This window comes from Mauremys reevesii, linkage group 3 (assembly GCF_016161935.1).
Source record: "Mauremys reevesii isolate NIE-2019 linkage group 3, ASM1616193v1, whole genome shotgun sequence".
Lineage (NCBI taxonomy): Eukaryota > Metazoa > Chordata > Testudines > Geoemydidae > Mauremys > Mauremys reevesii.
Window position 1 is genome coordinate 117,352,079 of NC_052625.1, and position 13,534 is coordinate 117,365,612.

General features: G+C 43.5%; 1 protein-coding gene across 1 annotated transcript in view; it reads left to right on the plus strand.

Moving 5' to 3' along the window:
• TRDN (triadin) overlaps positions 1 to 13,534 on the plus strand; it is a 292,575-nt gene that overhangs the window by 86,265 nt on the left and 192,776 nt on the right. The window contains exons 7-8 of the mRNA XM_039528738.1: positions 3,610 to 3,669; positions 9,327 to 9,386. Of these exons, the coding sequence (XP_039384672.1) occupies positions 3,610 to 3,669; positions 9,327 to 9,386 (120 nt within the window). The remainder of the gene's footprint in view (positions 1 to 3,609; positions 3,670 to 9,326; positions 9,387 to 13,534) is intronic.

Consider the following 13,534-nt stretch of genomic DNA (forward strand, 5'->3'; position numbering starts at 1 on the left):
CTTCCACAATGCTTATCCACATTCCAGGCTACATGCCCAGCTTCATCAAACTACTTTTAATCCCTCACGAAGGAGCCAATTTGTCTGCGCTCCCTGCATTTACCTTGCAGCCTATGGAAGCATACATATTTTTTCATTTATGCTAAGGTCACTTTATATAACTCTGGTAATGCAAAAGGACCTTAAAATGGGCATAAATTACATTCATAACTACTTTAAGGACCCTTTATGCAGCCTACCATGAGGGTGTACATGGGCCTTAGTGTAAATGAGAATCAGGCCCTCTCTGCATAATTTGTGTCTTTGTACTCAACATGTCTCTTTCAAGGTTCATTTTGGTCTCTGATGCCAAAACATGAAATAGGGAGATGCCATAGGGAAGTGGAGTGAAAGGGGCCTTTATGAAGGATGATTTGTCTCCTATATACATGTATGACACCTTAAATAATCTTAATAGGTCATGTGCAGCCATTTCATTGATGGCTAAGAAGACACATGAATGGTCATCACCCTGTTCTGCATAGTTCAGCCATTCTTTCTAGCATTTACAAGGAGTGTCATCAAATGTAAAAAAGTTCATGCATCACAGAGGATGAACAACCAATAGGAAAGCTGTCAGTTGCGGAATTGTGCTGACTTTCTCTAAAAAGCTGGCAGCACAGCTCTATGAAAAGTTGTGCACACTAATTGAATTTGCTGCTTTTTTACATGCAACCATCATGCAAGAGCATGTAGTCCTGTAACTGCTTCAACATCCTTACCCCTGCCAAAAGTAGTAAGGACAGAGGACACCATCTTACTTTTCCTTGTTACACAACTGAGCATCCTAAAACAGACACTGAATCCCCAAAGCCTGCAAGAGTACATTACTTCTGTGGTTTTCAAAGCCACATAAGGGATTTGGACACCCCATCCCAGATCCATCAAGAAACTTTAGCACCTAAACCCCAGACTTAGGCATCTAAGTCCCAGTTTTGACCAGGGCCGCCCAGAGGATTCCGGGGGCCCGGGGTCGTCGGCGGCAGGGGGGCCCTGCTTCGGTGGTAAGTCGGCGGTGGGGGGTCCTTCCGTTCCGGGACCCGCCGCCAAAGTGCCCCAAAGACCCATGGCGGGGACCCCCCTCCACCGAATTACCGCCAAAAGGGACCCGCCGCGGAAGTGCAGCCCCCACCACGGGTCTTCGGGGCACTTCGGCGGTGGGTCCCGGAACGGAAGGACACCCCCCCCACCGCCGAACTACCGCCGAAGACCCGGCTGCACTCCGGCGGTGGGTCCCGCTTCGGCGGTAATTCGGCGACGGGGGGGTCCTTCTGTCCCGGAGAGGAAGGACCCCCCGCCAGCGAAGAAGCTCCGGTGGCCCAGGCTGGGCCCCGCGAGAGTTTTCCAGGGCCCCCTGGAGCAAGTGAAGGACCCTGCTCCAGGGGCCCCAAAAAACTTTCGTGGGGGCCCCTGCTGGGCCCGGGGCCTGGGGCAAATTGCCCCTCTTGCCCCCCCCCCCCGGGCGGCCCTGGTTTTGACTCCACTGCATTCCACAACACTCTTGCCAAACCCAATAGGCACCTAAACTCACTTGGCGCCTAAGTTTTTAGGCTAAAAGTTCCCTAGACACCTATGTTTCTGCCTCTAGGCACGTGCACGGCTGCCTCCCTCTATGTGTCTGGATGTATATCTCCTCACTAAGCCTCAGATACAGGGCCCAATCTGGCAGCTGTGCTCAGTGGCTGCTTACTGGATTGGGTCCCATTCAAAATGTGGCTAGAGGAGTGCCCACCTTTAAAAACTTTTAACATAGACACTTGCTTGGGATGTGATAGACCTGGGTTCAATTCCCACATCTCAGAAGAATGCTCTAACAGTGAACTATAGGATAATCTGATGTGGGGCATCCCTTCATCTCCCTTTTGAAAGCTTTTTCCCTAACCACTGGACTACAGAGCCATTCTTTCACTTGTTCGCTCTCTCTCGCTCTCTCTGGCCCAAATGACTGTTTCACTATGGATAAATACTTAAATAGTTATTGGGCCGAAGAGAGAGTGAGAATGTATCCACATCCACAGTGGAACAGGGGTCTCCCACCTCTGGCAGATGAAGGAGTGGAAACCTGAAGCTTCCACATCCCAAGCAAGTGCTCTAGTCACTGGGCTAAAAGTTATAAGGTGGATGGCAGCAGCTGCATCATCACCACCACCTCTCCTCATTCCTGCAAGAGGCTCCTAAGCTGCCTGAGTCCAAGAGGTTCCTGTTCACTAAGCAGAGATAGACACTTCCCTGCAGCCCAAATTTAGGGGCTGTGTCCCAAAGAGGAATAGGATTTAGGAAACACCCCTCTTGACAGCTGCTCCCATTGGTTAGCTTAGGTGGCTCCCCATCTGTGTGGGCTTTTGTGGACTCATTCTAAGGCACTTATCTTTCCCCATTCATTATTTAGGGAGCCTAGGTGCCTAACTGGGCTTTGTGGATCGTGATATTGTTCCTGTGATTTTTCTGGGCACCTAAAAGTTGAATCCCACCCTCAGTTCCCGTTCATTACAGTGTAAATTGAGTATCCAAATCCTTCAGGTGGCTTTGAAAAGTCCCAGCCTCTACCTCTTCCCATTACACTAGTGAGTAGTAATAAAAATTGTTTGCTTGTTATTACTGAAATTTTATTTGCTAACATTTTCACTTGTGAGGAAATGATGAAATTAGGGAACATTTGCACAAATATTTGGTTTAATGAAATACACACACCATCATGATTTTAGAAAGAAATATTTAAACAATAAAATCACGTCATTTGTGCTTCTTCTTAGCACCTCTGGTAAAGTAAAATTTGCTAAAAAAAATAATTGTTCTGTATATGCATGCAAAAGTGACAAGTCATCCACTTGGCATAACTGTATGAAAATTGAGGTGAGAGAGAAAATGTCTCTTCCTCATTCCATGAAACACCACCAACTTAGTCCTTCATGGGGGTGTGCATTTTTACATGCAGTTCTTTATGAGCTGGGATACTGTGATTCCAAACTCTTATGCAAGAATGTGGGTCAGCAGCTGACTATCTACAGGCATCAAGTCTCTCTGCTAAAGGCAGGATGTGCAGCTATCTGTGTTTTAAACAGCTATTCTTCTGATGTTATGTTCTTATTACAGACATGTACCCTTGCTAATCCATCTTTTTGGTTGAAGTAACATCCAAAAATAAAAAACAGCTTGGAAGGCAATGTGTGAGCCATTTTCTGTTAAGAATAGAAAGTGCTGCTGTCAAAATAGTTTCCCACATTGGGATCCAAGAGCAGCATGCTTATTCAGTGGGCCAAAAACAAATCCTGCAAATGAGATTAAGGTGGCTGAATAGTTCGTTACGGTGCAGATACACGATCCAACAATTTTCACAAGCATAAACAGACTCATTTGTTAGAAAAAATGGTCCATATTTCTGTTGTACGTGCAATCAAATAGGAAAATTTAAGAAAGGTTGCTGTTATATATGAGAAACTGGCATCTGTGATTCAGAGCTGAAATCCATTACTGTATCTTGCAAATACTTTCCCTTTATCATTTTGAAGGAATAGTTAGATTTGTGGCATATGTAACAGAGATGACTATGTCACTATTATGTATTTCTAGTAATTCACAAAGCGAAACCTGAAAAACAAGAGAAGATTGAACGGAAAGAACAACCAAAAGGTAGGTGTCCAGTCCTTGAGATTGGCATTCATTCTGACTCCTCTTTGGTCCAAAATAGCCTCATCTGTTGATCTTCAGGGCATGCTGCAAAGTCCATTTATTTTCATGGAGGGAGGAAGTATAATGAAGGATGGCTGTATGGAGAGTGGAGATTTTAAAGGACTTTTGGATATATCAACTATCTGTATGGTGTTATTGAACATAAAGGCTAAGATCTTCTTCTTAGTGTATGTACAATATTTCTCAGCAGGCACATAACCAGGACTCATCACTGAATTTGGTCCACTGGTTGGATCATTAGCTTCCCCAGCCCAGACTGGGTACTGATGGGGAGTGCAACATGAACACTGATGGATTGATAGATGCTTTATGTTGTTTTTTAAACTTCTAGAATATAGCAGTAGGGATATACTACCGAGCATCTGACCAGGATGGTGATAGTGACTGTGAAATGCTCAGGGAGATTAGAGAGGCTATAAAAATAAAAAACTGAATAATAATGGGGGATTTCAACTGTCCCCACATTGGTTGGGTACATGTCACCTCAGGACGGGACGTAGACATAAAATTTCTTGACACCTTAAATGACTGTTTCTTGAAGCAGCTTGTCCTGGAACCCACAAGGGGAGAGGCAGTTCTTAATTTAGTCCTAAGTGGAGCACAGGATCTGATCCAAGAGGTGAATGTAGTTGAACCACTTGATAATAGTGACCATAATATGATTAAATTTAACATCCCTGTGGTGAGGAAAACACCACCGCAGCCCACCACATTAGTATTTGATTTCAGAAAGGGGAACTATGCAGAAATGAGGAGGTTAATGAAACAGAAATTAAAAGGTACAGTGCCAAAAATGAAATCCCTGCAAGCTGCATGGAAACTTTTAAAATACACCATAATAGAAGCTCAACTTAAATGTATACCCCAAACTAAAACACATAGTAAGAGAACCAAAAAAGTGCCACTGTGGCTAAACAACAAAGTAAAAGAAGCAGTGAGAGGCAAAAAGGCATCCTTTAAACAGTGGAAGTTAAACCTATTGAGGAAAATAGAAAGGAGCATAAACTCTGGCAAATGAAGTGTAAAAATATAATTAGGAAGGCCAAAAAAAGAATTTGAAGAACAGCTAGCCAAAGACTCAAAAAAGTAATAGCAAAAAAAAATTTTAAGTACAGCAGACGCAGGACGCCTGCTAAACAACCAGTGGGGCCACCGGACGATCGAGGTGCTAAAGGAGCACTCAAGAACGATAAAGCCATCGTGGAGAAACTATGTGAATTATTTGCATTGGTCTTCGTGGCTGAGGATGTGAGGGAGATTCCCAAACCTGAGCCATTCTTTTTAGGTGGCAAATTTGAGGAACTGTCCTAGACTGAGGTATCATTAGAGGAGATTTTGAAATAAATTGATAACTTAAACAGTAATAAGTCACCAGGATCAGATGGTATTCACCCAAGAGCATAGGTGGCGATTTCGATGGGCCCATGGTGACTGCACCCCTATCCCCTTCCCACACATCCCCTTCTGCCCCCAAACTCCCTCCTAGAGCCTGCACTCCCACCCCCTTCCCACACACCCCCTCCTGCCCCCCAAACTCCCTCCAGAGCCTGCACCTCCACCCCCAGCCCAGAGGCTGCACCCAAACTCTGTCCCAGAGTCCTGCACACCTCACCCCCTCCTACACCTACACCCCCTGCCCCAGCCCAGAGCCTGCATCCATCACCCAAACTCCATCTCAGAGCTTGCACCCCAGTCCTCCACACCCCTTCCCATCCCCAACCTCCCTCCCAGAGCCTGCAACCAAACTCCGTCCCAGAGTCTGCACCCCTCACCCACTCCTCCACCCCCACCCCCTACCCCAGCCACCCAAACTCCATCCCAGGGCCTGCACCCCAGACCCCCTCCCCCCACCCAAACTCCCTCCCAGAGCCTTAGGCAGGTGGGGGGTGGAGTTTGGGAGGGTGGAGTTTTGGGGGGTGGTCTCTGGGCGATCTGGGCACCACCAACATTTCTACAAACCTGCTGCTCCTGTCCAAGAGTTCTGAAGGAACTCAAATGTGAAATTGCAGAACTACTAACTGTGGTATGTAACCTATCATTTAAATCAGCTTCTCTACCAGATGACTGGAGGATAGCTAATGTGATGGTAATTAAAAAAAAAAAGGCTCCAGAGGTGATCCTGGCAATTACAGGCCAGTAAAACTAACTTTAGTATTGGGCTTAAGAACAGAATTATCAGACACATAGATTAACATGATTTGTTGGGGAAGAGTTAACATGGTTTTTGTAAAGGGAAATTGCTTCACCAATCTATTAGAATTCTTAAGTGCCAACAAGCATGTGGACAAGGGAGATCCAGAGGATATAGTGTACTTGGATTTTCAGAAAGCCTTTAACAAGGTCCCTCACCAAAGGCTCTTAAACAAAGTAAGCAGTCATGGGATAAGAGGGGAGGTCCTCTCATGGATCAGTAACTGGTTAAAAGATAAGCAACAAAGGGTAAGAATAAATAGTCATTTTCAATATGGAGAGAGGTAAATAATGATGTACCCTAGGGGTCTGTACTGGGACTGGTAGTATTCAACATATTCAGAAATGATCTGGAAAAAGGGGTAAACAATGTGGTAGAAAAATTTGCAGATGATACAAAACTACCCAAGATAGTGAAGTCCAAAGCAGACTGTGAAGAGTTACAAAGGGATCTCTAAAAAACTGGGTGACTGGGCAACACAATGGCAGATGAAATTCAGTGTTGATACATTCAAAGTAATACACACTGGAAAACATAATTCCAAGTATACATATAAAATGATGGGGTCTAAATTAGCTGTTGCCACTCAAGAAGGAGATCTTGGACTCATTGTGGATAGTTCTTTGAAAACATCCACTGAATGTGCAGCAGCCATCAAAAAAGTAAACAAAATGTTGGGCATCATTAAGAAAGGGATAGATAATAAGACAGAAAATATCATATTGCCTCTGTATAAATCCATGGTATGCCCACATGCGTGCAGATGCGGTCGCCCCATTTCAAAAAAGATATATTGGAATTGGAAAAGGTTCAGAAAAGGGCAACAAAAATTATTGGGGGCATAGAACAATTTCCATATGAGGAGAGATTAATAAGACTGGGACTTTTCAGCTCGAAAAAGAGACGACTGGGGGGGATCTGATAGAGATATATAGAATCCTGGCTGGTGTGGAGAACATAAACAAGAAAGTGTTATTTACTCCTTCTCATAACACAAGAACTAAGCGTCACCCAATGAAATTAATAGGCAGCAGGTTTAAAAAAAAACAAAGGAAGTATTTCTTGACACAATGCACAGTCAACCTGTGGAACTCTTTGCCAGAGGATGTTGTGAAAGCTGAGACTATAACAGGATTCAAAAAAGAACTAGATAAATTTGTGGAGGATAAGTCCATCAATGGCTATTAGCCAGGAATGGCAGGGATGGTGTCTCTAGCTTCTGTTTGCCAGAAGGTGGGAATGGGCTCTTCTGCTCATTCCCTCTGGGGCACCTGGCATTGGCCACTGTCAGAAGACAGGATACTGGGCTAGATGGACCTTTGGTCTGATCCAGTGTGGTCATTCTTATGTTCTTATATAAAAGGTACCTAGAGCAATATATAGGTTTCTCTTTCATTTGTACTACAGATACTCCCAACTTCCCAAGCATTCCGTTCCGGAACGCCTTGCTTAACTCAAATTTTGCGTAAGTCGGAAACGTATACCTGCCCATTACGCAACCCCCTCCCTCCCAACCCCTCCCTCTCCCCAAACCCTCCTATTTCTAGCTTATGGAACTTTTTCCATAAGTGTGGATTTGCGTAACCCAGGGGGCATCTGTACATAAATCTAAGTGATAGATTGTGTCTTTATGTCCACTCCTGAGCAAGGGATGATTAGTAGATTATAGGAGTAGCCCCTGGAGGCATCGTGCCTCAACAACATCCCTCTGTGGAAGAATTTCTTCCTTGTTTCATTCTTGCACTGAGGGGTAGTAATTTGCTATTGGCCTGCCAGGGGTGCTGGAACAATTTGTGTGGTGGGGGTGCTGAGAGCCATTGAACCAAATTGTAAACCCTGCATATGATAGAAACCACTTCAAGCCAGAGGGTGTGGCAGTAACCCCATTCTCCTAGTTTCAGCACCTATGTAGTCTGTGCCAACAGCAAATTACACAACTCTCCGTGCTCTCTATTATGTTGGGAATCAGAACCAAAGCTCCATCCACTGCTGGGTGGGAAGTAAGTGGGTGCTCTGCAGCCGGAGCCAAGGGCTAGGTAGCTCACATAGCGGTACAATGGAGATTCTGACTCCTTACTTCCCTGCACCTGTAATCCAAGCCACTTATTTACTGTGAAGCCATTCTGTTGTTTGTTTTTTAATGAACAACTTCTCTGTAAATGGAGGTTCATTGTTTGTAAAATAGCTGTTTTCACATTGCAATACATTCAAACAATTCTGGACTGCTAGTATACTTCACTCTAAACACAGTTTCACTGTGACATATCTGAGATCCCTGTGAGTTCCACTGTGTCCATGATTACATATTTAAATACATTTCATTCGCAAGATTTGAATCTGCGGCAAATACACAATATTGTATTCTAATTTCTAATTATCTTCCATTATGAAGATTAAGAAAATGTTTAGTGAGGGGGTGAGGAAAGATAGAATAGACGTGGGAAATAATTAGCCACCCACATAAATGTTTTGTCATTTAGTTAGAGCACGAGTTCGCATTCTCCCGTATTCTGCAGCAATCAGCCTATTGTTGAAGGAAGCAAGAGGCTCAATACTCCCTGCTTTCTTATTTTTGTTGCCAGTTATATATGTAATTAACATTCCCTAACAGATCTCGTCTGTTTCCTCTTGTTTGACAAAGGAGCTTTAGGATAGTCAGGCGGTAGCTCCACTAGAGTTAAGCTTGAGACTATGTTACTGGTTTACAACTGACTTTTCTAAGTGCTCCAAAGTCTATATGCTTACTCAGATTGTCTTGAAAATTTCTTTGCTGCATGAAGGTCCTAGGTAGGGTTGGTGGTCCTAGTCTGAGGTCATCTGAGCAAGGCGTTTCTGGGATACAGCCATCTTAAAAAATCATGTAATGCCAAAATGTTACAGTGCTTATTTTTGTGCACATTGTGTGTGTGTGTGTGTGTGTGTGTATAACTATTGCTCTAATTTTCATGTGTGTGTGTATGTGTGTGTAACTATTTCTCTGATCTTCTTCAAACTGGTATCATCTGCTCAGAATTGATCTCAACTAGTTTCCAAAACCCACTGCCCCTTTGAGGGAGGAATATTTTAAAAGGTACTCCAAGAAAAAGTTGGATCTACCATGTGGCTCGAGCTGAGCTGGTAAATCATATAAAGTTATCTGCAAATGTGCAGCCAGCTTGCCCCCAGAATAAGTAGGGGGCTGAAGGTAATATGTTGTGGTCATTGGAGCCGCACAGCACCCCTTTACTGTGAGTTTGAGTCCTGCACTTGGCAGTTTTCTGAGGATGTGTTATGGTGAGTATATGGTATATAGTACAAATTAGCAGATCAGAGTCACTGTTTGGTTTTGTGTCTTACTGTAGAATTATTTTAATTTCTGAGTTTGTGAAATCTGTTATTACAAATATAAATGTTTATTTCTTCATAGCAATGTACAAAGACAAATCTGAAAGACCAGAAAAACCTGAAAAGAAAGAAAAACCCATAGGTAATTATTTCTCTTCATGATCTCTCAATATTTTTCAGGGTACACCAGGCCTGATTCTCCACTCCTTTGCATATCATATAGTCCTTTAAACCTGTGAAAAGTCAGCATAAACACCACGGGCCAGATCCTCAGCTGGTGTGAAGCAATGTATTTTCATTGAAATCAGCGGAGCTATGCCAGTTTACATTAGCTGAATATCTGGCCCAAGTATTCTAACTTGGTTGCATTTTACATGCATGTTGCACAGGTGATGATGCCTGCATGAGATGCAAGGGAGTGGAGAATCAGGTCCAGTATGTTTTAATGACACAATAACCTGCAAGTATAAAAGTATATTAAATATGGGTATTCAGGTAAAACATGGCATATTCTCTGATTATTTTCAAAGATAAAATTTAAATAAAGTTAGTGAGGTGGAAAACATGAAAAAATGTTTAAAACTAGATAAGGAGTAAGCAGATCTGCAACATAAGTATTAGAGAATAGGACTAATGAAAAACACTTCGAAGATGGATCAGCGCCAAATCAATGTATACCATTATATTTTTTTGAAACATCAGTAAAAAATAACAGGTTTTGAAAATACAGGGGTGTGTGTGTACTGTCTTGTAGGCACACAAGTGCATGCATACATTTCTGTATGCCTGAATAATGATATGCCCCCCATACCAGATGTATACAGGTGTTTTCACATGCACAAACCCAGTTTGGTATACAGTTAGTCATGTGCACCTACGGATGTCAGATTTGCCTGTGCATGTTGGGTATTTGTGTGTGTCAAGTAAGCATGCACAAATGCATGGGTGCAATTGTGCATGCCTTACTTCGAAACATGGGAACCCACACTGTAAAATATTCCAGTGGGTGCATTGTGGAGGGATTATTGGCTGACCTGGGTGTGTTGAGAAGTGAGAGACAGAAACCCACAAGAATATGCTTTATTTTTATTTGTGAAACGGAAGCTTAAAATAAAATAAAGTGTGGTAGTTATTATGCCCTCACAATTACATGTGTAATTAAACAGAAGGTACTATCATTAGTAGCCAATAAAAAATGTTGTTTTTTTATCCAGGCTTCAGAAGCAACTGCATAATTAAAACAAACAAACAACAACAAAATTACCTGATTGCAGCATTCCTAGGGCAGTTGTTCAACTTGTCAACTCTGTTAGCTTGACTCTTCTTGATTAGCTACTCTCATGGTACCACTGTTGTGCCATCAAGGCACCTTGTATTTTGGTAGGGTTGGGAAATGAAAACAGACACGGGAGACCTTAGAGATGGTGCGTACATCTGTTTACTGACTCTAATCTCATGTTGCATACATTTTGACATCTTGAGTGGTCTCAGTGACCTTTCCAGATGCCCACTGGCATATGAACTACTTCATTGGTACCTTTTAACTCCAGTAGATGATTGTTCTGTGAAAATGCCATTAAAATAAATCCAAAGCACAAAATCTACTCACATGCCCTTTATGTTGATGAGTTATAATAATAAAACCCCTATCATTATTATACTTGACTGTCAAAAAAAATAAGAACTTGCCTGAGGTGAGTAGGAAGGTAATATTTGTATGCCTGGATTATTCTGTTTTTTTCATATAAAAATGTATAGGTACCTTCCAGTATAATTAGATTTCAGTGATTTCATGGACCTTCAGTTCTTAAAGGTCTTAACCTGGAGGTTAACCGGCTATGGATGTGCTATTGACAAAACAGCTTTTGGCTGAAATAATTTGAACACATAAACAAAGCTTAGCGAGAGTCAACAAATCTCACCAGCAGTGAAGCTGGCATTTAGTAGAATCATATCTTTGGTTTTGGCATGCCTTGTGAAAACTAAACACTTTTTTATTTCACCTCCACTTTTTTTTTTCACCTTTAAGAGCTTTGCTATTATCTTCATTTAACATGGGTTTACATATTGAAATTAGCAAAATGCTGTCATGAGGTGAATGTGTTCATTTCCCCAATATTTTTATTGTGAAAATGTCCATGCAGTGGTGGATAGCTCAGTGGTCTGAGCATCTGCCTGCTAAATGCATGGTTGCAAGTTTAATCCTTGAGGGGGCCATTTAGGGATCTAGGCAAAAATCTCTCTGGGGATTGGTTCCCTCTTTGAGCAGGGGGTTGGACTAGATGACCTCCTGAGGTCCCTTCTAACCCTGATATTCTATGGTTCTAAGACCAGCAAAATTGCAATCTGGGCACAATTTGTGAATGTGTCAAACTTTGCATGAACTTCAGTGTTTGCATTATTACTATTGGAGCAGATCTAAGATTGTAATATATTTTAAGGTCGGAAGGGACCATTATGATAATCTAGTCTGGCCTCCTGCATAACATAGGGCATATAATTTCACTCAGAATTTCCTGCATCAGGCCCATAACTTAGAGTTGATGTAGAACTACTCAGTTATTTTATGCTCCAAACTGTGCTTGGTGCTTTTAGGGCAGGGGCCTGTATTGTGTGTCTGTAGAGAGCTTACAGTCTAATGGTTCTGTCCTACAAACATCTACTGGTCCAATGTATCACTTACAGTGATATCAATAAATCCTTTTCCTTAGTAAATCCTTTTACTTTTTATTTTTTTGTTGAGCCATTGGTGTGATCAGTGCTGTTCAATACTGTGAGAAAACTCGGTCCTTCCCTAAGCATCTTATAATGTAAATGGATAGTAAAGTGAAAGTCTCTAAAACTGCCACAGGGGGCGTTTTTGGCTGCTGGTAGAGAGAGGAACTACACTGCGATTTCCAACTCTACAACCACCTTTGGGCTACAGAATGTGACTCGGGCTACTGGCTAAAAAAAAAAAGAGAAGTCCATGTAGTGCCTGGTCTCTTCCTGGCTAGTTTTCTCTCCATCTCCAAATATTAATGATTGATTATATGACTGTTGTTACTTTGCACTACTTTCAACCAAAATGAGGGCCTGTCTTAACTTACACCACTACAGCGAGTGTCGATTTAGCATGTCTAGTGAAGACCCACTAAATCAGACATGGGCAAACTATGGCCCACGAGCCACATCCAGCCCACGGGACTGTCCAGCCCAGCCCCTGAGCTCCCAGCCGGGGATCCTAGTCCCCGGCCCTTCCCCAGCTGTCTCTCCTCCCCTGCAGCCACACTGCCACGTGGGCCGCGCTCTGGCCCTCTGCTCCCGCTAGGCAGTGTGGGTAGCACAGATGGCTCTGGCCGGGTGTTGTGGCTGCGAGTTCCTGCTGCTGGTGAGGGGGCAAGGAGTGAGGGGGTTGGGTAAGGAAGCGAGGGGTCCTGGGGGGCAGTCAGGGAGGAGGGGGCGGTTGCATGGGGCAGAAGTTCTGGGGTGGTGGTGGTCAGGGGATGGGGAACAGGGAGGATTGGGAGTGGGAGTCCCAGGGGGCCTGTTGTGGGGCAGGGATGTGGATAGGGGTTGGGAGGGCAGTCAGGGACAAGGAGAAGGGGGGTTGGATGTGTTGGGGATTTTGAGGGGGGCAGTCAGGGGGCGGGAAGTGGGAGGGGGCAGATAGGGGGTGGGGACCGGGCTGTTTGGGGAGGCACAGCCTTACTACCCAACTCTCCATACAGTTGTGCAACCCTGATGTGGCTCTTGGGCCAAAATGTTTGCCCACCCCTGCACTAAATCAATAGCAGAGTGCTCTTTGGTTGATCCCAGTACTCCAGCTCCCCAAAAAGAGTAGGGTAAATCGACCAGAGAGTGTCTCCCATTGACGCAGCATAGTGAAGACACTGGGGTAAGTCAACCTCAGCTATGTTATTCACATTGCTGATGTAGCATAACTTAAATTGACTTACACTCAGGGCTTGTCTTCACTACCAAGGTAACTCTCAGTTGTGAGGTGTCTCAGGCTGTGGAACTCTATTCCAAGGCTGCCTTCAGTGTGCCCTCTTGCAAAGGATCATGCAATGTCAGTGAAACATAATTTTCCTCCCGAGTAGAGCTTTAAATGAGAACTCTGATGAACTACATCCATAAATATCACAAAATATGAGATCTCTCATTTGAGAACAGTCTTGTGAGTTGAAGTGAATGGTAGCTGAATGTGCCCAATTCCTCCTTCACACAATCAGGCCCCAGCATCCAGATGTCAATTGACATAGTTTTTTCCTTACTCATTCCATCTGAACTCTTTGTCTTTTTAAATAA